Below are 25343 nucleotides of genomic sequence, written 5' to 3' on the forward strand. Positions count from 1 at the left end.
AAATGTTGCCCTTTTGCGTTTGCTGTCTTTGCAGAAGCAAAATCAATAACTGAGAAATCCACCACACTGCTGCTCTTCGTGTTGAATTTTCAACTTCCGCAGCCAAGTGAAAGACATTTCAGTCTCTGACGGCATTTCGTAGCGCGCAAACACTTTCTTCGCGTCGCGTTCCCCATGACACATTTCCAAATAAAAGGAAAAACCTGTGAAAGTAATAGTGGTTAATTGTTTTTAAGTTAAACGAATTTCTGTTGGAATTAAAGCGTTTGGTTTCCTTGCGTACGATAGTGTTTTTTCGTTCAGTGGCAAATGAAATCATGCTCTTGTTAATCTAAAAATTTGTTAACCTAAATGCGCAAAGCGATTATGAAATAAGAAAGACATTTGGATTTTGTCTTTGTTTGCACAGGGTTTTTCGATTCACTGCTATTCACGCAACTTGTCTGCGAAACCGCCTTAGTAGTTTCGCTTTCCGAAACGCATTTAGGATCGGTCTTGGGGTTGTGCGTAATGTCTGAACCCACCCCATTTCACTCGGCGGCAATGCCCCAGCACCGACCAACCCACTTTTACTAGCCACCACATCAGCAGTAGCAGCAGTGGCAACAACAGCGTCCTTTTAGCCGGCAAAGTCTTGGCATTCTGTTTTTTTTTCTCTTTACACATTTCTCTGCGAATGGCGTGATGCTTAAGTCCACTATAGCTTTTTTCTTCAATCACGCACTAAATTTAAGCATTAACTTATTCGTGATGGTAGAAAAAAGTCTTGTGCCATAACAAACTTGCCTTTCTGTTGCCTACTTTTTTGGGCCATCGGCTTCATTTAACATTATTGCAGTTCATGAGCAAACATGCTAAGCCTGTTATCGTATGCCAATTGGTAAACACAAACACTGAGAGCGCCGATTTAATCAAGCAAAAGTACACTAATTAAATATAAAATAAATCACCAACGAATTCTGGCATAGAATGAGCCAAACTTTTAAAACTTTAATGCACGGCACCGAAGAAGGCAGAGATGGAGCTCCGTACTCGGAGGAGCAGCAGCAGTCGTCGGAGGATGTACCGGACTCCACAGCGACAACAACGGCGACTTCAACAGCCGGCGAGATTGGTGGCGGGCCAAGGGATGGCGGCGAGGATGATTTCACCGATGACAACAACTTCGAATCGAATTTGCGACGTCGCAAAGGCAAAATAATTTCCTGTGCCAAGGAGACCATCGAGAATGGTGAGTGCCAAATTCAGAACGGAAAACAAAAACTCCACAAATTCGGTTGCATATATATGAAGTCATGCCCCACAGCTTTTTATCTATTTGTATTCGATAGCAGCGTAGACAGGTGAAAAACAAACTTTCAACCTGTTCATTTGTCATAGGTAGATACTAAGAAATTGCTGGTTGTGTCATATGAACAGAAAGAAGGAAAGTAAGAAGAAGGTATATGGAAACTTGCACATGGTTTTAAAGTTTGTAAAGCATGCACTATATAATAGATTTTCCAACCAATATGCTTAATCACTTAATAATTTAACACTTCCGTGCGTTAGTTCTCCCTTGGGAGCGACTTAAAAGTTTTTATATGGGCAACTATCCAATTACGCTGAAATTACTTTCAGATTGGCGCACATCCTGTCAGCCATAGACAAATAAAAGAAACTTTTGCATGCATTTCACTCAGACGTCGCTGTGCATGTAGAAGTGGGTAGGTGGGTTAAAGATGCCTCATTGCCATTGTCCCACTCGAGTCCTTTGTGCAGCGGAGCTATTGAAAAGCGTCGCCGTCTGACGGAAGGCGCTATTTGAATTATTTATGCGAAGATGACAAAGGAAATGCGCCGCGAGCTTTGTACATCACCGCCGACCGAACAGTCGGATATTCCCCATTGGATTACTCATTAATTGATGGGGCGCCGTGCTGGCTAATTTTGCACCAGCCTATCCCCATATCGATTGTCTTAGACTGGCTAACCTAGTCTAGTTCAAGTGCTCGCCTCTATTGGGCCACATATGAAGAGTCCTGCCACTCTTCTTCGCCTATGTTTACTTGCGGTGACTGGCTTGAGGGTAGTTAATTAAATTCATTAGCTTTTATGGGTCAAGGTAGCGTGTGTATAGTAATATATGGGGTGTCTGTATTGGATTGATGGCTGAACGACATTGAATGGGAATGGACTACAATATCGGCTGGCATAAGGGTTGGTTCTATTTACTTTTTCATGTCGTGACTTCTGACAACCAAGAAAATGAAGTTATAGCTTTCACTTAGCCAACTCTAATGCAATCTATAAGACTTGAATAGTAGCTGATCGTAGATAGATAATACATTTTCCTTAAGCTTATGTAATCATCAATCTTGTGATATATTTCTTGCAATTTGGCGCGCCAACTCACTCACGCTCCTCCCACCGCCAGTGTTCCATTGGCCGACCAACCATTTGACTGAAAATGCATTGCGTGCGCTAGGAATTAGAAGGAAATTTGGCCAACATCGTTGGGAAGTTCATCGATTTTATTTCGATCCCACTGTGCTGCAAAGCGCCTGCTAATGGAATTGAATCATACTCACTCATATCTAACGTTGACTTTTGTGTGCCCCATCTCTTTGCTCTTGGCTCCGTTGTCTAACTGCCTGGATTTGTTGTATTCCCATCTTTGTTTGCCTCCGCTAAAGATTGTTTTGTTGTCATTTTTATTTGCGTTAGCTTCAGGGCATTGCCTGTAAATTTGTTGGCCTGGCTGCCAGCGGCATTGACAGCTCCCCTGAATGTTGGGGCCATAGATGCGCCATGATTCTGACAGTTAACCCCTTTTATGGCATTGTTGTCAGGGGTTCAAGTGGGAAATAAATTTGTTGTGCCCGCCGTCGTTTTCAAATTATTGTTTGATATTTATGCTTTTTTTGTATGCTCTGAAAGAGCATGGAACTTAAATTTTAAAATATTCTGCGATGGTTCTTTTCCTTTTTCTGCAATTTGTTATTTATAAACCGCATCTATTTCCTAGACAGTTAATACTGCTTTAAATAAGGCTGTAGTAAGAACTAAACTGTCTGCGAATGTTTACACATGTTAGTTGTGTATTTTGAGCAAATCAGCAGCACATAAACAAAAACCAGGCTAAATGTTTGTTTAGTCGACTTTTTTCTAGGGTTTTTCCTTCGAATTTATATTAATGGTTTTTTTCTAAAGGAAGCTTATGGCTCAGCAAGGAGCACATACATTAAACCAAGGATATAAAAGCTTTATTTGTGTCAGATTTGCAGTTTTCTTGTTGGCTTTTGGCAAAAGAAACGCCAAAGGGGAATAAAGACGTTCTTTGTGCTCGCTTTCAGTTGCACTTGAACTTTGTGGCATATTCAAAAAAAGAGGTCGTTGCAAGCCCTACAATATCAGACCTTTCATAAAGCTTACAACATGCTGAACCATTATTTTTCCATTTACTTTGTCAAGATGAGAAAACTGATTTCTTAAATAACAAAAAAAATTAATGACATTTTCATTGTTTGTGTTGCATACTTCATGGCGCTTAAGTGCGCATTGCACCCAAATTCCCTTTACTTCCGTTTCCTCTGAAAAATTGATGGCTGTTTCTTTTGGTATACCAAAGCAATTGAATGGAACTGAGTTACTTAGAAAATATGTTTTATATGGCCGCCTTTTCTTAGAGTGTAAATGATTTCGTATAAATAAAATAAATGTATTAAAATTCCTGTGCTTGGAAGTCTATTATTTAAAACATATACCCCGACAACTTGGATAACGATATAGCAAATTTTCAAACTACTTATCAGCCATATCTGCTATTGTAGTTTGTTTTTAGCAAAACCGCAATTCAGCTGAAAATCTTGATATGTAAATGCGTGGCAAGATGTGTGCACTTTTAGCAACTGAGCCACATACATATAGCCATAATGCCAACCAGGTTCAGCAGCTTCTTGCCTGCCGGCGTCTGCCGTTTTCCCGGGCGATGCTAGTTACAGGCAACCGGATGTTTCTGGGTACGTTTCCATCCGATGCATGGCTACCATATGCTTGGGAAAATCCTGCCTAAAGCGCAGACTGACTGACACCCGACCCGATGTGGGATACTTACAGGCAAAGAAGCTGAGCTTGCATTCGCCGGCAATCCCAGCCACAATTCGGTTTTCACCTGTGTGCGGTTGTGTTTTAAATTGTTAAATTCATCGTGGGCAAACATCAACGTGGCTTCTGTTTCGATGGCATCGAGAGCAGCTTAATTTCCGTGGAAATCCCCTGTGCACCCACACTTTTCGTTAGTTAGGTTTCTGGTGAATCGGGTAGCATTTTCATTTGCGTAGCTGTTTCCCGGTTATGGCTTACAGCTTTGATTGCCTGCTAATCTGATTGGTTTCTGTCAACTTTTTGCACTTTTAGTCCAGAACGAGCTTAACTGTTTTTTTAATATTAGCTTTGGCTTAAAACATAAATTTTATTGAATAAAGTCGAGTTATTCAGAAATTGATGAGCTTTAGATTAGAGAAGCAGTTATATTCGTTAGTTCAACACATCTATGGCTGATTTAGCTATAATATGTGTAACGTCTCCCGACTTTTAAACTAAACTAAAGCACTGATTAAACTTTGATTTCAAACAAAGTCTCACAGTAACTGTGAGGGAGTTGGCCTAGATTGGTGGGCTGACTGGAAAGCCAGACAATCTGACAATCTTACCTGCATTCCCGATGCGCATAACATTGTTGTCTTGATGATGCTCATGTCCGGATGGCTTAGCCAAAGCCGTAACCTGCTTTGCAGGAAACAATAGACGGTATACAGTGCACAAAACCCAATTCCATGGCAAAGGAAGTTGCTCCTTCTCCGGTTTTATCCTGACAGACCTTCCTAGCACCTCTTCGACCGACGTGCTTCCGTCCAAGTTGAGCTGAATCGCCCACGGCATTGCTCTTCGTTTGCTACGCAGCCAAAAAAATGAATATAAAGCTAAAAAAAAAAAGAACGTTGTCTGTATTTATATTGCATGTGGTGGTTTTTCGCCACGGGACTTGGCTGGAGTCCAATATACACCGCATCGCGAATCCTTGGATTGCGCGGCACTTGACACGAGTTCCTTTAAAATTAAAAGTTTACCAAAAATCATTTCCATATTCCAAGCAAGTCCCTTAAGAAACATTCAACATTTCATAATTACCTTTTATAGTAAATATGAATTCCTTTCTATTGATTTCATTTATATAGGTGAATTTTGATCGCAGTGTAGGAATATATATTTACAATTCGTGCCGCAAGTGCACTTTGAAATTCTGCCGAAAACGGCTGAAATAGAAATTGAAAAATCAATGAGTCCAAGTAGAAGTTGAATGTGTTTACTGTCTGCGGAAGAACTTTATTATATCCAGTTCGAAACTATAAGAAACCTTTATTATTGGCATTTCGGTTATTTTCGCTTTTATATTTTTGGTCGAGAGAAGTTTGTATGTAGTTTTAAGGTTCAATATACCCTTAAATTCTCTTTATAGCCTGGTTATAGCCCAAAACCTAATAGGTATGCTTTATAATATTTTTATGCGAACTTTTTATTTAAACTAAACTGTTTTTGCGATTTTTTATAAATTTAATTTAATTTCCGATTGCTTGGAATCTGTGATAAAATGTATTTTCATATGCTTATCATTTTTGCGGTTGGTTGCAAATCGTGTCCCGTAGTTGTGCGCAATTTAGTTATTTAATTTACATCAGCGCAAAATCAATTTCCGTTTGCTGTACGCAGGGCAGGCGAGGAAGCGGAAAATTGCTGTCAGTGTCAGGAGAGTCATAATGTTTATTTAATAAAATGACGGATAGTTTCGGACAGTTATGAGGAATCTCTACAGTGGAAATCCGAGACAACTTGTCGAGTGGAATATTATTTGTAAAAACATAATTGAAATTTAATGCATGTCATATGATAATGTTTTTAAACCGAAATGGTTTCACCGTACAAAAAATAAATTATATATCATACATTTGTGGATAAGAAAAATAATATGTTTTACAACACTGGCCGAGTCGACTTATCTATTTCTGTCCGTTATTTATCCGTATAAACCTTTAGATCTCGGAATCTATATGGACATATAGGAAATGTGTAGTGATAATTATGCTTCAATTCTAATGACAAGACCTTTTCTACGAGGTCTCACTGTACAAGCGATAGTGTGTCCTATCTTATCCGCCATCGATTGCTCCTTAAGTGGTTTGTCTTTGCGTGTTCTCGTCATACATCTTGTTTGCCTTGTTGCTGTTTAGCAGATGTCCAAGTACCAGTAAATCAATTATGTTGGTATATCTAGAGAGTAAATATATGATCTTATCACCGACTTCCGTGGGCCTACCTTAAGTGCTTTGAGCTAAAGCCGTCCATTTCCTTGACGGTTTTCTGTCTTGACACCTTTAATGGGTTGCTATATTGATGAGGCTTTTGGCCAATTTGTAGTGTGTGGCTAATCTGAATAAGTTTGCAAATCTCTTCATTTTCATGGCTGTCTTAACAGTTAAAACTAAATTTGCTAATTTTGCCTTTCACAGTACAGGGTTTTATGGTCGTTAAAAGCAGTAATAAATCATATTTATTCATTTCATCAGCACTTTTCATTTTCCAAAACAGAAGTTATGAAATACGTGCCAAACATGAAAATTTATTTCAAGCTCAGCAATAAGTCAAAAGTCTCAATAGTGGTTTTTTTTTAGCCAGCTGAAAAGTAGGTTTATATTTTTATAAAAATAAAAATCTCCATTACTCTTACTTACTAAATACGTGTCAAAAAAGTCTTTTTAAATTCAAGATGTTATTTCTCTGTCAAGGGGACTATTAACTAAAACATTAACAATGTTCTAAGCCACATTAGGAATGCGATATGGAGAGAGGAAAATTATGTCTAGACTACCCACAATTTACATTTAGCTTGTCGCAGATTGAATTACAAGCAATATGCGATTTTCCCGCCCTCAATTTAGTTTAAACCAATTAAAATTATTAAAGTCACGACGGGTGCTTGTTGCATCTTTAGAAAAGCCATTAAAATGTTGCATATTATACTGACAGCTTGTCCGTTTTTATGTGTGTGTATGTGGACGGGTCTTCGCGTTATAACATGGCAGCACTGACAACCGAACAGTGTTGTTCGACATGGGGAAACACTGCCTCCCACTCACGTGTCCTTGGAATTTCCTGGTTGTCTGGCTTTCGGCCTGCTCGCCTGTTGTTATCTCGCATACGGCTGTTTCGTCCTTGCCTGATTTTGGTTTGACCTAAGTGGATTTTCATTATAAACGCAAGAAAGATTTATGATTTAATTTTCTCGCATAATGTGTAATTATGTCTGCAAGCTTTTTCTTTTTGGCAACACTTGTACCCTATTAGCGCTATAATTAAACTGGCCTAAATGTAAGACAGCAAAAGGGAACGTCAAAATTAAGGATAATACTTAGCCTGGATTAAAGTATGCGTTCCTTATAAAATTTATTATTTGAACAATTTCAAGAACTCTCCGCTAACTATCAAAAATTAAATTGTTGAGATTTGAAAATACATATTGGATTTCTCCTTTTTCAAAATGCTTTCACAGTTGTCAATTAAATCCTAAGGGAATGGAAAAAGTAAGTTGTGAACTTTTCAAGTTGTCGCCGTTAGCCCTCATTAACTTTTTCCTTAGCCAACTGAGCAGAACGCAAGTTCTTCACGTTGATAACCTTTAGCTATTTCTGTTCAAGTCTGACATATTGAAGCAGAAGTCTTGTAACTTAAATGGTAGATAAGACTTATCTAAATATATATATTATTGAATAGAATTGGGACTCAAAGATGCCTCTCACTTCTTTTAATAAATTATGTTTTGATTCCGTCGAAACGTTTTGATTTTGAAGCGGCAGCTTTCAATTATATATGCAGATTCAATCAATATAGCCGAAGCTCGCTGAAGAGCTCGTTTTGCTGAAGAGTCCCTAACATTTATCCCCTTTTTTCCGTTTTCCCCTTGTCGTTTTGGGTGGCCATTTTGACAGTTTGAGTGGTTTTGGTTGTCAGTTATAGGATTCGAGAGCAAAAAGGACTGAAAAAGGATGTCTATAAAAAATCCTTTTGCATTAAAAATTATCACAGACTGTGCGGAAAAATGAAGAGAGATAGATTATGTTCGTGAGTGATCTTGTATATATATTTTAAAAGCCTCTTAGTCATGAAAAAATTCTGGTAAAACAGTCATTTGCCTTGAAAATGCGAACAAACATAACAGTGAGCACCTTGAAGCCGCTTGTTAACTTATTGCATTAGATTGATAACTGACCACTTTCACTTAACAGGATTAAAACTCAATTAAGGACTTTGCACTCTGATGTTCAAAAGACACATATCCATGCCGGCGATAAAGTTTCACTGCCTTTACTGCTATATATTCAGTTGCTTGTGTCCCACACACAAATGCAATTAATTTATGCTGACCAAGCTTGGGTCCTTCAATGCTCACTGTCCTGTCAACCACTTGGGCAGCAAAAGTTGCAGATTAACTACCCAAAGGGGGAAGGGGCGGCTGGATAAATGGAGGCTGTCGGCTGGAGAGTGGGCACGATTAAGTTCCCCAGTTTGGGAACATTAATCACAACAAGGACTCGGTGCATCAATAAAAATGTTTCCCGCAAAACATGAGCATATCCTGCTGTGCAGCAGGATATCGTGCCACTTAAACGTGAAACGGGAAAAAAACATTTCAGACGCTCGATTCTTAGTGCAACGATGTGTTAAATTCGCGGTATTAAATATTTTATAACAAAGGATTTTATGAAGCACGCGTATGTCATGCATATTAACTCTATTTAAGCGTGTGTCATTAAGAGCAATTTGATGCGGGCGGAATGTACAATTAAACTGCATATTGAAGAGAATCCATTCGAGGTCATTAAGCATTCGTCTGTAGCCAGGTCATCAAAACAATTAGGTGGGTAATTGCAGATAGTATTCTGATATATAACAAACAATTGAATGTAGTTATGCTGCGCAAACTTAAGAAATTCAAATTGCTTTCAGACAATTTAATGAGCATACTACATTTTGCCAAGCTTTAAAGCCAAGCTAACCATCTCCCACATCTGACATGAGGTGGAAGGACATCGTGTCAACTATAATAGTGAAGTGTTCACTTCCTAGAACGGCTACCTGACTTGACTCAGTGATGATTAGATGATGGCGGTGATGACGCCAGGATGTGCTCCCTTTTGCGATGATGTTGCTGAATTGATGGAATGTTGCGATGGGGTGGGTCATCATCAAAATTACATCTTCTAGTTTCAATTAGACGCAATTCAAGCTGGAGCCAATTAAGTCTGCGAGTGTTGAAGGTTTGCTAATGAGCTTTTGCAGCTCCTCTGTGGCTCTCGTCACCATCAAGGTTAATTAAAACATAAACTGTTTTAACTGAATGCTTGGGAATGGCGAGGCTGCAGCCATCAGACACGAATCTGCTGATTAAATTTGGACCATCACACTCCTTCATCCCGCTTATGCAACAAATTATGCGTTGCTGTGGCTTCATTTTGGCGCCCAGCAGAAGAGTGTGGATGGATGGGTGGTTCGCCCAAAGCCGATTTCATTAATTATTCAAGGCACAGTCCGCCCCTTAAGAGGGGTCGCAGTGCTGCTGATTTAACAGCCGAAAGCATTAGCTGGCACTTCCTTCGCCGGCTCGACTTGCTCCTCCAAGTGGAGTCGTCCTCGTCGGTGTCAACTTAAGCATGTGCGGACTGTATAATGAATTGTGTGGTTCATGCCAGCTTTCTGCTGGCCTGCTGCTCTTGATGTCGTGTATTACTCACCAAAATTGGTTTGGTTTACATTGGATTGGATTAGGAAGTGTGGCTTGATTGCACTTTTTGCCCACTTTTGTTTATAATAATAAATGGGAAACATTTATTTATATTTACTCAGTAAGTTCTCTTGCGAGGTCTATTAATGTGTCTAATATAAGTTGGAAATGTTCTTAAATAATTTAGGATATTAGTTTTTATATCGATTTTCAAACGTTCTTTATTAAGCTAAATCACGTGATTTAGCGAGCAAATTTTCTTTTTCAAGTACGCTCCATTTTTTTATGGCTTGTAACCCTTATTAGCATATGCCGCCCCTGACCGGCAATAAAGTGATTTCTAGCCGCCAGCGCTAGCTTTTTATTTACTCACGATGCTTTAGATTTTATTTGCAAATCCCGCAGGATATGGCAACTATGCACAACGCGTGCTCTTTTCCGCAGAGGTCCTTCCGCCTGTGATCCATTCTTTTGTCACAATTTTTTTTATGAGCCGAGCGTGAGGGTGCGATGTCTAAACACATTTGTGTGTTTAGCATATCAAAATGGCTGGCAATCGTAGAGCGGTTACATTGATTGCGTATGAGTTTATATTCCTCCGGGTCGTTGAATACCACAGGCAAATTCACAGCTCATTTGCAATGCAACAGCATCCCATTCGGTTAAAGGTTAGCATTTGGATTTGGAATTGGAATTGCGTTGTTCCTGTTTTATTTATGGAATTAATTACGAAATTCCGCATTACGTGATTTACTCTGTTGCCCAAATATGCAGACATCAGTTCGTGTTGCTCCTGCGGTTTGTTCATGTCGCTTATAATTAGTTTTATACATATCGACATACTTATAAACGTTCTAAATATATATATAAAATTTGCTTGCTCTAGGCACCCTAATTAAATTCGGTTTTGTTACCAAATCGTAGGCAAAGCTGAGTTTAAGCTGTATAATTGAGTTTGTTACATAAATATCCAAATATTGTAATGAGTGCGGATAGGGGCTTAGTAAAATGTTACGATGTGTAATTAATGATGAGCAATTTCGCCTGTGCAAAACCAAGCTGAATAAGTCATTACGAAATGTGGTCTATTTGAGTTGACGAAAGCTTTTTGCGAATTAAGGGATTTTGAGCCTTTCAATTCAATTAGAATATTTATAATGATGAGCGTTACGCTACTTTGAGTCTTAATGAACATGGATTTTGGAATGTCCCATTGAAATTTAAAGCGTATTTTTATATTTAGCGACAAAGTATTCAGGGAGAATTCTTGCAAAGTACTTTTTTACAACCTTATCGTTTTATGGCGAAAACATTGTGACCTTCGTAATGAGCTCGGCGAATTTAGAAAGAACCCACCATTATTATTATTCTTATCGAAAGAAAACATTGGCAGCGAACCAAGTCAGCGCTTGAGGTCACTGCAAGTGGCATTTGTCATTAGCCAAAATTCAAGTGAAAGCTGTTGATAGTCGCAAGGACATTAACGGTGGCAGAATGTCCTTGCTCGCTATCAATTTTAGTGCAGCTTCGACTTTTTGTCTTTGCTCCGTGCTATTTTGTCTTCCCGCTGAAATATTACTTGCCCGGGCGAAAATAAGTTCATCATTAATTACGACGCCGAGAAGCTGTTCGAAAACTTCCAAAACAATTTACATTATGAAATAATATCGAGTTTTTCATTTCTAAACTAAGTTTGGTAAAGCACTTAAAGTTGTAATTGTAGGTTGTTATCAAGAATAGTGTAAATTTTCAGTAAAGTTTGTACTGTTGTAAAAATTTAGAGTCTAATTATTTAAACAGTCGTTTTTTGATCAAACCCTGTTGTTCACTTGATTTTCTTTCTTTCGGGGTGAAATTTCTTGTCTGCACTCCCCCTTTCACCACTTGCCTTTTGCATTTGTTGATGTTTCTATCTTTTCTAATTAAAAGTTCCGGCAATGTTGCTTTTCCATGTTTTAACCATGTCAGGTTGGCTTATTTGCGGTTCGTATTCTTTTCCTTTGAGCTGCTTTGGTCTGTGTGTACTTGAATCCCCCGTATTTTTACCTATGCTATGTTATGCAACCCATTTTTTGGATAGAATGGATGTATCTCAACTAGTCTTTAATATGATTACTTTGTCTTACTTTTTTCAGCTTCCCGCCAACTACGCCGCAAAGTGCCCTACGCAGGTCATTTGATGACTCCTCGTCGCCTTTGGCTCAATAAAATTCCCACACAATGTGATGTGGTTATTGAATTTCCTGAGGATGCACCAGACGAAGCGCTCCGCTGGCTCCTAGCCCGTATCCGCTCGCAGCCGCCGGCTGGTCTGGGTCTTTTGGTCCAGGTCAAGGCGCACGAGAGTACGCGCCGAAATGCGTTCTATGTCAGTGCTCCCGTTAATGTGTAAGTGGAACCGGAACCCTTTGTCTATTTACCCTTTCTTATTACTATGAATAATATATATATAGATAAAAACAGATGTTAAAATAAGCTATCACTTAAAGTTGTAAACTAAATCGAATTATAATAATATATAATCTATTGTTTTCAGACTGTTTAAAGCCGCTGAAGAAGCCCGCCTGCCAAAACGCCTGCGACCGGATTTGGGCGGTGCTTTGAGGGAGTTCACCACCCGCGAGAGCCATTGTTTCCAGCAGTTGCGCGGCGATGTGGGAAGCACGGCACTATTCACCTCCCAGGAGCGCCAGTGGCTGGTCCTCCAGGTGCTGCAGGGTCTGCGAGCCGGCTGCAGTGACATCGATGCCCTGCATGGACGAGCGGCTGTCGCCGAGGGTCAGAGCATCGTGGCCACCTGGCAGGAGTCCGGCCTGATCACACAGGTCTTTCCGCTGCACGAGCCCAGTTCGCTGACGCAGCTGCAGACGCACTGGGTTAAGCAGATATTCGCACCGCAACCTCTGGGTAAGATGGATTATACTACGAATTCATCACTCCAGAAGTTCAAAGTACTATGCTTAGTTACTTACACATACATCTTTGAAACGTTGAATGTAAATAAAAGTCATAAGGCAAATATTGTCCTTTCAGATGACATTGCTGCCTATTTTGGCGTTAAGGTTGCCTTGTACTTTGCCTGGCTAGGTCATTACACCTGCGCCTTGGGCGTTCCGGCTGTGTTTGGCACAATTCTCTTCTGCATTCTATGGGGCAAGGGTCAAACCGCACAGGACATGGGCCACGTGCTCTTCTCCCTGTTTAATGTCGCCTGGGCTTCACTGTATCTGGAGGCCTGGAAGCGCTATTCCGTGGAATTGGCCTTCAGATGGGGCACTTTATCAACGCCGCCAGAGCTTTTGGAACCACCTAGGCCGCTGTATAAGGTGAGCGTAACAGAAGTTATTGACCATTTGTTTGATTAATCGTATAACGCGGATCATTGCTCCAGGGTCCTTTGGAGGAGAACAACGTGACGGGTCGTTTGGAGCCCAAGGAGGCGCCGGCATGGCAGCGTCGAGCGTTTCGCTATCTGGTCAGCTTTCCCATAATTGGATGTTGTCTGTGTGTGGTCTTTGCTGTGATGTTTCTCATGCTGCGTTTTCAGGTGAGGATGAACCTTAATGACGTTTCTACATGTTCCCAAATGTGTATGCCTAAAAATTGCCAGAATGGCCTAACAAATATTGAGCTTTATGGAAAGAAGAATTTGACAGAATCTGAATATTTACTGAAGATTTAGTATCTTCAGTAAAATTTTCAATATTTAGTTTTTTATTTATAAGCATTTCCTAGTGTCTGATATACCCATAAAGCTTTATTAATATTTGCAAGGGAATTCGCAGCACTTTCCTTATCACGACATTCGTGTTCCACAGTGCGTATACTTAATGCCAATTTCAATGCGCACGAGTGATTGAGATGGTGTGCCTGCTTATCAATTTGTTTGCAATAATCATATCACTCCCATGTTTCGACTGCATTGCAAACACGCGTATATATTTTCCCAATTTCCGGTTCCGGTCAATTTTTCTAAGTTGGTCTTAATTCTTTACACTTTACTTTCGCAACTGAAACACCCAAAGAGATAAGGCCAAAGTAAAATAAGTCTATCACTAACACACATCATTGAATTGTTTTCACATTTTCCTTATAATTTATGCTTTCGTTTTATGTTGTTGTTTTCTATTTTTGTATACTTCACAGGATTGGCTGGATCACCATAACATACCAGATAAAGGAATTGCTCAATGCATGTATAATTTGCACAAGGTTCTTATTCATTTTTCAATTGCATTTCAATAATTTACTATGATTAATGTATGATCGAACAATTCACGCATTTGTGTTGTAGTTGTCATTGTCATCATTCAAAAACGCAAATAACGCAATAATATTTATTTCTGGGTATTGATAAAATTCCCATTGTATGGTGGGAACAAACAATCCAAATATTTTGTAGTTCATATTTGGTATTTAATCAAAACAGTTTCGATAAAAGGTGCGGGCTGCGCGGTGATGTTTTTGGGTTGTGATGAATTGAGAAACTGCAGGGTGGTACATTCCAAAGGTTTTTTTTCATTAAAAGTTTTTCACACATATTCACTTTGGTAGAAGTATTTTTGCAGTGGCTTCAGGCCATCATATTGCATACGCAATTTTTTCCTTTTTCCAACCCTAGCTGACGTTAATTAAAATGCTCAGCTGGCGAAAAATAAACTGCCTTTGGAAAACTGAAAATAGATACTGAATGGGGAAAAGTAAGAAGAGTGCTGGTGAACGCAACCTCGACGTTGACAAAATACTAGTACTATAAAACTTTGCTTGACATTAGAAAATGGCACGCATAGTTGAAAGTCTTGACTAGTTTCATAAAATTTGAACTAACATATTTTCTAAAATCAACTCTATTCTTTTTTGGCTTCGATAAGTAAATTCAATAAGTAGCACCGCTTTAAGTGGTAATTTCCAAATCAGCTTAGATGGTTTAAACAGATTTAATTAATTTTTTATGCACTTCAGTGATAGCTGATAGAAGTTAACTACTGAAAAGCTTGTTTGCCCAGCCTGTTGATAAAACTGTTTAGCCTTTACCAGCGAGTATTTACAGTCTCGCATCTGCTCGTGTCATTAAAAAAGTTAAAAAGCTGCCAGCGCAGTGGACAAGCTCCTGCACACATCTCACTAATCTGAGAATGGACCATTTGGTAGTTGTTGCTACCATTCGGTGTTTGCAGGTAGTTCATGTGGCTTAATGCGCACCAGGAGCCAGAGGACAATGGCACTTTTGGTACGGTTCGCTTTTTAGTGTTCAACCGAGCAACTAAATGTTGTCGTAATCAAGCGTATAGGGGCGAGGTGGGGCATCGATCGTGGGGCATTTTGGTGCGGCTAAAAGCGCTATTTGTCAAAAGCAGACTTGTGGTTATAAGTACAACCTGGTTACTTGGGACATCACACGAATAATAATAATAATATTGAATGCCTTAAATGGGCTAAGAAACTGTTTAACTTACGACATTTGCACAGTAGGTTACCATTTAAATCTATTCAACATGTTACTCCAATTAGTTGAACAGAATAAACGAAAAAGTTAAGCATTTAAATTGACCAACTAATATGTGGTTAATTAAGTTAAATTAACAACATAAAACAATGGTTTATATACGTTATAATACAGCAAGTTCCTATTGTTCAGCTTTTTAACAATCGGCTAAATGAAGGAGATATGGCGGGGAAATGTTATAATTGATCGTCGGAAAACATTGCAGTTAATGCTGGGAAATGATTTTTAATTTAATCAAAGTGCGTAAACACTCAATGAGCTCTTTATTAGCTGGGTGCAGAAGGGAGGTGGGTGAAAGGTCAGAGAAAGAATGGGTAATAATGATGGGTTAATTAAGGGAAAGTAGCAAAAGCTAATGGAAAACTCGAGTAAGAGTGGGTTATGCCTATTAATATTGATGTTATGCGTGGTCAGCTGTTAGAAAACTATTTATTATTAATTTATTCCAACTGTGTGTATTTTTAACACCTACAGGACTGGTGGGACTCCAAGTTGCCGGAGGAAAGTGTGTTATGCTGCCTGAGTGTTATACCGAAAGTTTTGCTGGCAGGAGCCATTACCTTAATGGACGAGGCCTATTTTAAGTTGGCCGTTTGGTTGAACGACCGCGGTAAAGTGGATACAAATAATCAGATATGGTTTAAATCTTTACTAGCGCTTATTTTCCATACAGAAAACTACCGCCTGCAGTCGAAATATGAGAACCACTTGATAGCTAAAGTGGCTCTTTTCCAGTTTGTCAACTCCTTCCTGTCGCTTTTTTATATAGCGTTCTATTTGAGGGATGAGGAGAAACTTAAAGAGGTAAGTATCTTGATTATTATATATTTCAATAGATTATGTAAATATGGCTCTTCATATTGCCGCAGCAACTGGCTGGTCTGCTCATCTCCCGTCAAATCATTGGAAATCTACGAGAGTCTGCAATTCCCTATTTTCTTGAACAATGGAAACTGGCCAAACTGAGCTTCAATATGTGGGGTGCTCTTAGCCCTACGCAAAATGTGACCCGTAGTCTAGCCGAGGAACTGGCCACTGCAGAAGCGGAACTGAAGGCGGAGTCCACTGGAACGCCCACCAAATCCCACCAGCCGGAATCGGCAAGTAAAAGGAACATTGGACAGGCTGAAATAGAGAGCTCGTTGTACAAGGTGATTGACACATTTCAAGTAGTGTATCCTTTGTCAACTGACTTTTCGATTTATACTGCCCCACAGTACGATGGCACTTTTTCTGACCACTTGGAGATGCTCGTTCAAATGGGCTATGTGGTGCTCTTTTCGGCCGCCTTTCCACTGGCTGGAGTTTGTGCTCTGATCAATAACCTGATGGAGATTCGGTCGGATGCCTTCAAACTGGCCCATGTTCATCAGCGTCCCTTTGGGCAACGTGTGGCCAACATCGGAACTTGGCAAAATGCCCTGAGCATCCTGTCGCTCGCCGCCGTTATCGTGAATTGCGCCTTGATTGGCCTCTCTGGACAGGTGTCGAGGCTATGGCCAGGATTGACCACGGCACAGACAATTATTCTAATTGTTACCCTGGAGGTAAGTTCTGTGCACAGAGTGGATCTCTGGTTATCTGGAAGGGAGCGCTATAATTGAGACTCAACTTACATATAATGCTGTTGTACGACATTTACTTATTTACCAATTTATAAACTTAATATTAGCTGCAACCTATTAACTATATTTGCTGACTTTACAGCACATAATGTTGGGACTGCGGCAAGCACTTACCTGGCTCCTACCGGAGTTGCCCTCGTGGTTGGCAGCGGAAATCGCACGTGCCGAACATTGCCGCCGGGAAATGCAGTGCAAGGGCACCTCGCCGCGCCCCACACCACCCACTCCGCAGTCGACCACGTCGACGCAGCCGGAACAGGAGGGCCCCGGCGGATTGCAAATGGAGAGCGGAGCGAATACCACACGAGACCAGTCCATGGAGAGCCAGGTGGCCGAGGATATACTTCTCTACGGACAAGAGTTCGCTGGCTACGGGCGTAACATCGAGGCGGATGTCAATATTTATGAGAATCGTGATTCATCACCGGATTCGCCGCCCTCGCAGGTGAGTTAATGAGCTGTGTAGGTGTGGACTTCATATGCAATTACATTTGTACTCCACTTTTTAGACCAGCACCATACTGATTAGACCGCTGCATGAGTCAACGCCACCACATGGTGGAGCCTCCCTGAGCAGTCTGCATCAGGACGGTAATGGCGGGTAAGTGACTTTTCCATTAAGCTACTAATAATAAAGGAGTAAGGGACTGGAAAACTTAAGTATTTCGAACACGCCAAAGGGCCGGGAAACCCCTAATGGCCACTCATCGCCCCATGAACTTTATGAACATGCACCGAACATACATTTTTTACATTCGATTTTTCTCTTTTTACTTTATATGTATTAATTACCCATTTTTCTAAATTTTCGTAAAATCTTTTTGGTCTTTTAAATTAAGCTAAATAATTTTGTTTTTTAATAGAGCTTGTCAGAGTTGTGTTGAAAAATCGAAAATGTTTATACCGGAAATTCCACCATACCTGGGCTATTCAGTGCGAAATTTAACAACTTTTGCTGGTAACAATGCAAAAATGCAACAACATCAGAAGCTGCAAAGCGGGTAAATTATGGTTGGATAGTTGTTGGTTGGATAGATAGATATATGTGTGTTTCGAAACATGTTTTCAATGCTTTCGACGCTGTAAATTAATGCGACTAATACTGGCTTCAGATTGCTCCATTCATTGGAAAAATATTGTTTTATATAACGAGCAGCTGAAACCAGCATTAGGTATGCTTTCCTTTACTTTCTTCATGTTTCCGAGCTTCCAACATTTTTGCAACGAAAACTTCTAAAATTGGCTGACCTGCTCTGTCTTAGTGACCTACTTAATATAATTAAAAAAAATTCCTATATCTTTTTACTCCTTATTCTTACACTACCTGTTTTTTGTACTTCTCGCTTTTTGTGCGGCACACAGAGCTTCCGCCAGCACACTAGCGCTGAACTCGGCGGCATATGCAGCTCGCATGCAATCTATGCATATTCAAGAAATACCGCCCTTCCGAAAGAAATCAACCGATTCAGCCGATCACACAGGCAGCAGCGCCAGTAGCAGCCCCCAGCGAACCACGATGCGGCAACTATCGGCGCAGCGGGAGCCGCAGCAGCAGACGATCCCTGAGATACCACCGTACAAGACGCGCAAGATATCCGCGGAGAGTGCCATGCATCTGAATATGAGCGTAAGATCTGGGCTTAGACGTTGTAGTTATAGCATATCTTATAAACAGGATCCTTCCCCCCAAATCACATGAGTTTCCTTAGTTCTTCAAATGACCTACTGTGTCTGTGTAGCTGCTCAATGTATTTATTGTGTCTGTAGACTCTTGCATCAACTAACAAAAGCCTCGATACTGGTTACCCTACTAACAACTTGTAGATCCACCAAATCACCGGCCTACCTGACCGACCTCCTAACTATCAACACTTTGGAGTTACAGTGTATCAGTTTGAGATTAAAGAAGATACAGTTCTGAAGAAGTTTATCCAATGTTAAGTCATTTTTTTAAGCAGTAAACTTAGTTTTTCTAAGTAAAGGAGCTAGGAATACTTTTTGTTATAAATATTGGAAACATATAGCACTGCCCTATTCTCCCCCCACTTTTAACCAAACCGAATAGCAAATGAAATACTCACTTAACCTACAACCTCGCTTGAATTTCGCCTTTTGAAGGACAAGCTACACATAAAACTTCATGCACCAGAATGGATGTCACGTTTGAAAGTCAACGACAATGCTAATCTGCATAGAAGCATAGATTGTATTTCAAAGGTAGTGGATAGATAAATACTATATATAACATATGCATATATCAAACCGGAAGTATATACCCAAGAATGATGTGTTTTGTTACTCAATGTGTGTTGTTGGTGTTTTATTCGTGAAAATCGCAGGATCAGTAGAAATGTACACCGTAGTAGTGAATCATATTGCTGTACCCGTGTTAAATATCGCTTTTATTGGAATTCAAGTTGGGCAAAGGGCGAATGAAATACGAAATTTGATTGGCATGGCAGAAGCTTTCGTACACACAAATCCACGCTGGCTTCCCTAATCACTCACATATCCACTTACAAACAAAAGGCATGGATTACTAGTATTATACATAGATCATAGTGTAATCGCCATAAGCTTTCGATGTTGATAGATCTTAAAACTTTTATTTACCCTCACAAAATACAATGCTAATAGTATCGGTTTATTTTTGATGCAACTTAAGGAACTCGGAAACAGCGCAGATACAGCAGACATTTTGAAGCCAGCTCCATCATGGTGCAATGTGGCCATGAGATCGGGAGCAGTAGGCAGCAATTTGGCTACGCCACCAGCTTCACAGCACCAGCAGCAAATAGTTGCCTCCTCATCCTCGTCCTCCGGCGGCGGTGGCAGCGTCTTTAGCCCCAGTGGCCCTGGTCCGGCTGGAGCATCCGGCGGTGGGATCAGCAATTCCCAGTCAAGACCTAGTGTCGGCGCACTATCAAACTCTTCATCTGGTTCATCCCATAAACAGCAATTGAAGCAGCAGGCCAAGGAGGAGAAAGAGCGGGCTAAGGAGGAGAAGGAGCGTGTTAAGGAGGAGAAGGAGCGTGTTAAGGAGAAGGAGAAAGAAAAGGAGAAGGAACGACTGAAGGAAAAGGAAATCGAAAAGGCAAAGGAGAAGGAGAAGGAGAAAGAAAAGGATGCCCAGGGAGCAGCAGCATCCACATCAACAGCAGCCACTGATGACGAGGCTAAGGGTAAGATTTATTTATTACAACAAATAATAGTCTGATTTTTAGGTAGAAATGTAAAATATGTTAAGTTCTTTGCACAAAGTTGTTGTCAATTTGAAATTTTAATGGCCATTTAATTGCTTAATTTTCAGCTGCCGAACTGGCCGCCAAGAAATCTCGTCTTAAGCAGAAGCTGGTGAAGAGTGCGAGGTCAGTGGCCATCTTCTCGCTGAAGCTCAAGGAGCGAAGACAACGGGAGGCGGAGAAGGCAGCCACCATAGCAGTGGAGCATGCCAAGGTAGGGCTAGGAAGGAAGTAAAGTCAACCAATAATTCTTGCTAACTTCGTCTTTGTAGGCTCTGGCCAAGCTGCCCATGCCACAACCAGTGGGTGGCGAGTTGTCTCTTATACCCATCGAACAACTTATACAAATTGAGGATATCATACCTGCGATGAAAGCTGCAAGCACCTCGGGTGCACCCACATCGTCCAGTCAAGCCGGCCCATCGACGTATCATCAACAGCAGCATCAACAACAGCACTACCACCCACCTTCACATCCACATCCGCATACGGATAATTAGGCTAATAAATACCAAGATTGATTGCCACCCTTTCGCACACCTTGTAAATAGTTTTCTATGCACCCGCCCCTCCCATAAAGCCGAGATTTTATCAAAGTTACTGATGATATATGAGCAAATTTGCTGAATGTGTGTCTTGTCCAGAGTTGGAAGAAACTAATTAACTATATATAGTGGTTACCAATTAAGTTACTCAAACAATAGGTCGACAAGATACGAACTTTATTTGGTCCACAGCTAAGCAATGCAGAAGTTGAATGAAATTTACCTGTAGATTAACAATGCTAATAATCTACAGGTAAATTTCACTTAGATTTTCTAATGTTTAGTCTTGGTCTGTTTTTTTCGGTTTCCCCAGTGAAAACCGAGAAAATTTTTTCCAAAACCATTTCTTATACAAGTTTATCAAGTTTTGTATGAATGGAGTTTATTTGAATACAAAACTAAATAATGTTTATGGCAACTTAGACTTTCGGGTACAGTGCAATAGAAGTGCATCAATAGAAATCGTAGTAAGCAAACAAAACCATAATTTTTAAGAGTTGTGAAACGAATTTTGTGTTAGCGTTTTAGCTGTTAATTCGTTTTCGTAGTCATTGTTGCTTAGCGTTTAGTCGTGTAAATCACTTTGTTACATACAAAATGTTGAAAATGTTAAATTTGCATTTATGTTGCCAGTGAACGAATACTTAATATTAATAATTACGCAATCGCAAACACTCTCACATGAAAATCGAAATCAGACAAAACAACGACACGCATAACTGTGAGATAATATCGTCCATTGTTCCTTCCATATAAAGGATAACGCCTTCGCACTCGCTTTTAGCTATGGTACAACAGATCAGATGGAAACTATTACTAACTGCAGCTAGCTATTAACGCTGAAAACTACATATTACTTGCTGCAATGTTTTTCCTCGTTTTTCTAAGTGTGGTCCTAGCTTGATCGAAGGGAAAACAAAAAAAAAATTGCACACTTTATCGACCGTCTAGTCAAAGGATCTACACTTTAACATAGATGCACCCAATCACAACTGCTATTTGTAAATATATTGTAGGGACTAAGTGTAATTTAAATGAGGTATAAAAATTATATTAATGTAATAATTAAACGTGCTCTTGTGTTGAACAAAAATTTCAAGTAAAAGCCATTCAATAAAGAAATTGTTTTTGACTGGATGAGCCGTTGGGTGTAAAACTTTGCTAAATCTTCGTAAAAATAAAAGAAGCATACTTTTGGGATGATAACATATCTTGCAGAAATGAAATTTGAAAGGACTCAAATGTACAGATAAAACTTATTTCTTTTTTAGGCATGTACATTTATATTTGTTTAAGTTAATATTATTATAAATTGGTAGATATTATTATTTTATTTCTGTATAGATAGATAAATTTAGTTAACTATGGTACTTCATTCTTCAAACAGATTTACCTTGACAATGTGATGACTGATAAGTTTATGGAGTTTTTGTAATATTATTTTAAATGTCAGTTTATATAAGTGATACCATTTATTACTTTCATGTCCATAAAAATACCTTTGCTTCGACAAACACTTTATCATTCCTTTCAATTGTTGTGTTACCGAGTATGCCTGTAAGATATGTAAATCTTGTACACGTCTCAGATAGAGCGAGCACTTTAATTAAACGGGTCAAGGATAATGGAGGGTCAGCTGTGAAACTTTTCCAGAACTGATTGCACTGCCACTTGCATCTGCCCGGCTGTGGTTTAATCATTACGTTTAAATCAGATAGAACCACTGCCCTCACCACAGACAGCACTCGATGGGTACAAGTGTTTCGCCTGCCTTTCTTTTTTTTTGTTTTTTGCAACAACATTTTTCATTTTGTTTTATAGCTAAGCTTAACGAATGGTGGACGCGGGTCAAGTCAAGTCTCGACACACATGGGTCTCGCAATTCCACGTACAAAAATCCCCAACCTCAGACCCCATACCTCGTTCAGCGTCACCGTCATCGTCATCGTCATCGCCATCAACACTTGTCATTGTTGCAGGTGAGCTGTGAGCAGTAAGCAGTCAGCACTGATTTCAGTTGGCTGATAAAATTTCTGAGCCAAGCATTCGTTGGCCATTTGCCTGCTTGACAAACGCACTCCGCACGTACGGCTAATTAACGCGCGTTTTAAGGCCTCGCTCCCGTAATCCCCAGCCCTCTCACCCATTACCCCGATATCGGATATCACGGCTCCCCATCTGACTGACTCCCCCTGCTTTGTCCCACTGGGCACGAGTCGCATTACGAATGCATTGTGGTACGACGCTCCGAATCTGGCCAGAATGTCCTACCAACGTTGATTGAGGGGCATAAGTTTTAGTAGTTCACGTACTCATAGCGTCAAATATTTATATGTTTGATTTGGTTGAAAGACAGGCAGAAAATTTGATCTATTTGTAGTAAGCTCTATATGAAAAATTTGACGAAAAGTACAAATTGCACTTTATGTTGTTCTAAAATGAATTAATAAAAGCAACTTGAAATACATCTATATAAGGAGTCTATCTATGGCTTATATGCATCTTGTAGTAAAGTTGAAAAATGTTATATATAAAAGTGCAGAGCTGACCAATCAAGATGTCCAACTTGGCCATAAATCTGCGCAACACCCAAACGAAATGAACACAAAAAAAAAAAAAAAAAAAAATGGCACAATGGCGGTCTGAGGAAATAGGTAGTTATGTTATGTAGGAAACCACAACGAGCCATAGTTGCTATATGTACAGTTAAACGCCATCTTTTCCATTGAATTTTGGCTGTTACTCTTCGTGAAGATCTCTTGTTACGGCGAGAAAGCAAGGTGCAAAAGGTTTTTTTGAAAGCCATCCAGTAGCCGGCAATTTGTTTGTCCAAAATGGCTGGTTGGGCCATTAATATGGGTAGAAAACACGGTCGCCGGAGGATGGCCCCAAAAATGAAATGAAACGACAGAAACGGCCACGCCTCGAGGGCGCAACGGTAAATGCCCCCCAAGACTGAGTTTTTTTTTTTTCGGGGGTAGTGCTTACTTTTTCGACATTTTTCTGTAGTTTAGTCAGAGTTGCGAGTCGGATCTGACCCATGGTTTATTCACCTGTGCTGCTCATAGCCATTGTGCGCTTAAATTAAAATTTAAATTGCTATAACATTCGGTCTGTGGAGTGTTCGTTGTTGTTTATCTTAATGAAACTTTTTAAATCACTTTTAAGAGCGTCGGTCGTTTTGTCGGTCGGCGACTATTAAAGCATGCGCTATATATAAAGCTCACACTCTCTCGGATCTCTTTGATTTAAATGCATTTAATTTTGAGGCATGTGAAAATTAATTACATTTAATTAGCCTGGCCCCCATCCCAACCCATCCCGTTTCGTTCCGTTCTGTTCCCCAAATACAAGTTGCCGTTGTTTGCTTTTAATGGTTTGATAATTTCAATTTTCGTTTACCCAATAATGAAAACGCCCGGCAACGTGGAAACTAATAAAACTTTAAACCCATCCAGTAGCACCGACTTTATGGCCCCTTCTCGAAAATATAAAAAAAAACAGGAGTGTAGAACGATCTTGAGTTTGCATGTGGAGGGAAGGAGGAAGGTCACACGATTCTTTAATTGAATTTCAAACGAAATGTACTTGGGCTTCTTTTCAAAGCCAATCAAATTAAACGGAAGCAACGTTCTATTTTCTACTTAGCCTCTGTTTTATAAGTATTTAAAACGCATTTCAACGCAAATCAATTTGTATTTAACTCAATTGAGGTCAACTATTAGGGTGGCAGACCTTCTAATCTGAATCAAGGAAATCTGCTTTCGGTAGAATCTTACAAATAGCCAGTAAAGTTTAGAAGAATCAAGAAATTTGTATTACCTTCAATTAACTGCAGTTCTTTATTGAACTTTAATGAGATCTTTCCATTATACTGTTCTTTCAGCTTCAATTAATTGTAGTATTTGCGTTCAGTCAGTGCAAAGTCCCAAGTGGTAAATTATTTTGTTGTTTAAAACTATAAAGTCGTTTCGTTCATTATAATGCCCCTTAAGATCTTCACATCTACGTATTTGCTGTTTTGACACCTGTCATTCGCCATTTAGACGGCGATTCTATTCTGAATGTGACACACAGAAATCTTGCCCCATGTGTTAATGTCTATCATCTGACTTTTGGCAAATGACAATAACTTTTTGTTCTCGAACATACACTTGAAATGGAACTTGTTTGGGCTCAGAGACCAGCTAGAACTACACAGAATGGCAAAAAGCAAGAATACTTTAATGTGCAATTAACGTAAATTTAATTAAACAGCAAACGGTGAACAGTCTAGTCGTCTAGAGATCTCACATCTAGTGACAATTTATTATGGCGCACAGTTTGGCATTCGTATAACCAAAACGTGGCACAACCGGACGATTGGAGTTTGGAGATCGCCAAGAGCGTCGAGATCTCTTCATTTGTGGCACGCTGAAAACTGTCAACAATTTTGATGAAAATAATTGGCCAGCAGCTGTGGGCGACGACGGTCCCAATTATGGTAACTGGGGGCGATAAAATGCGTACGTGTTCATAAATATTGTCAATTAGCAAGGGGCTCAGGCCCACCGATCGATGGGCCCGAACATATAGCAGAACCGAAAGGAGCCAGGGCTAATTGCAACC

At 39.9% G+C, this 25343-nt stretch overlaps 1 protein-coding gene across 8 annotated transcripts; it reads left to right on the plus strand.

Moving 5' to 3' along the window:
- The first annotated feature begins 7 nt into the window (after positions 1 to 7).
- On the plus strand, positions 8 to 21840 carry LOC117149030 (anoctamin-8). Of its 8 annotated transcripts, XM_033316709.1 has the most exons (19): positions 8 to 211; positions 839 to 1231; positions 11953 to 12205; positions 12354 to 12724; positions 12851 to 13143; positions 13209 to 13364; positions 13964 to 14029; positions 15798 to 15933; positions 15997 to 16127; positions 16193 to 16474; positions 16541 to 16870; positions 17031 to 17393; positions 17458 to 17549; positions 17812 to 17949; positions 18311 to 18575; positions 19067 to 19165; positions 19614 to 20130; positions 20259 to 20404; positions 20463 to 21840. In XM_033316709.1, exons 2-19 carry the CDS (start codon positions 970 to 972, stop codon positions 20688 to 20690), a joined length of 4128 nt encoding a protein of 1375 aa, XP_033172600.1. In that variant the 5' UTR covers positions 8 to 211; positions 839 to 969; the 3' UTR covers positions 20691 to 21840. The 8 variants fall into 8 exon arrangements, with proteins under 8 accessions (XP_033172600.1, XP_033172602.1, XP_033172605.1 ...); XM_033316711.1 differs by lacking the exon at positions 13964 to 14029 and having other exon boundaries at positions 9 to 211; XM_033316714.1 differs by lacking the exon at positions 19067 to 19165 and having other exon boundaries at positions 10 to 211.
- Positions 21841 to 25343: the final 3503 nt, after the last annotated feature.

The sequence above is a fragment of the Drosophila mauritiana genome, chromosome 2L (genome assembly GCF_004382145.1).
Source record: "Drosophila mauritiana strain mau12 chromosome 2L, ASM438214v1, whole genome shotgun sequence".
NCBI lineage: Eukaryota > Metazoa > Arthropoda > Insecta > Diptera > Drosophilidae > Drosophila > Drosophila mauritiana.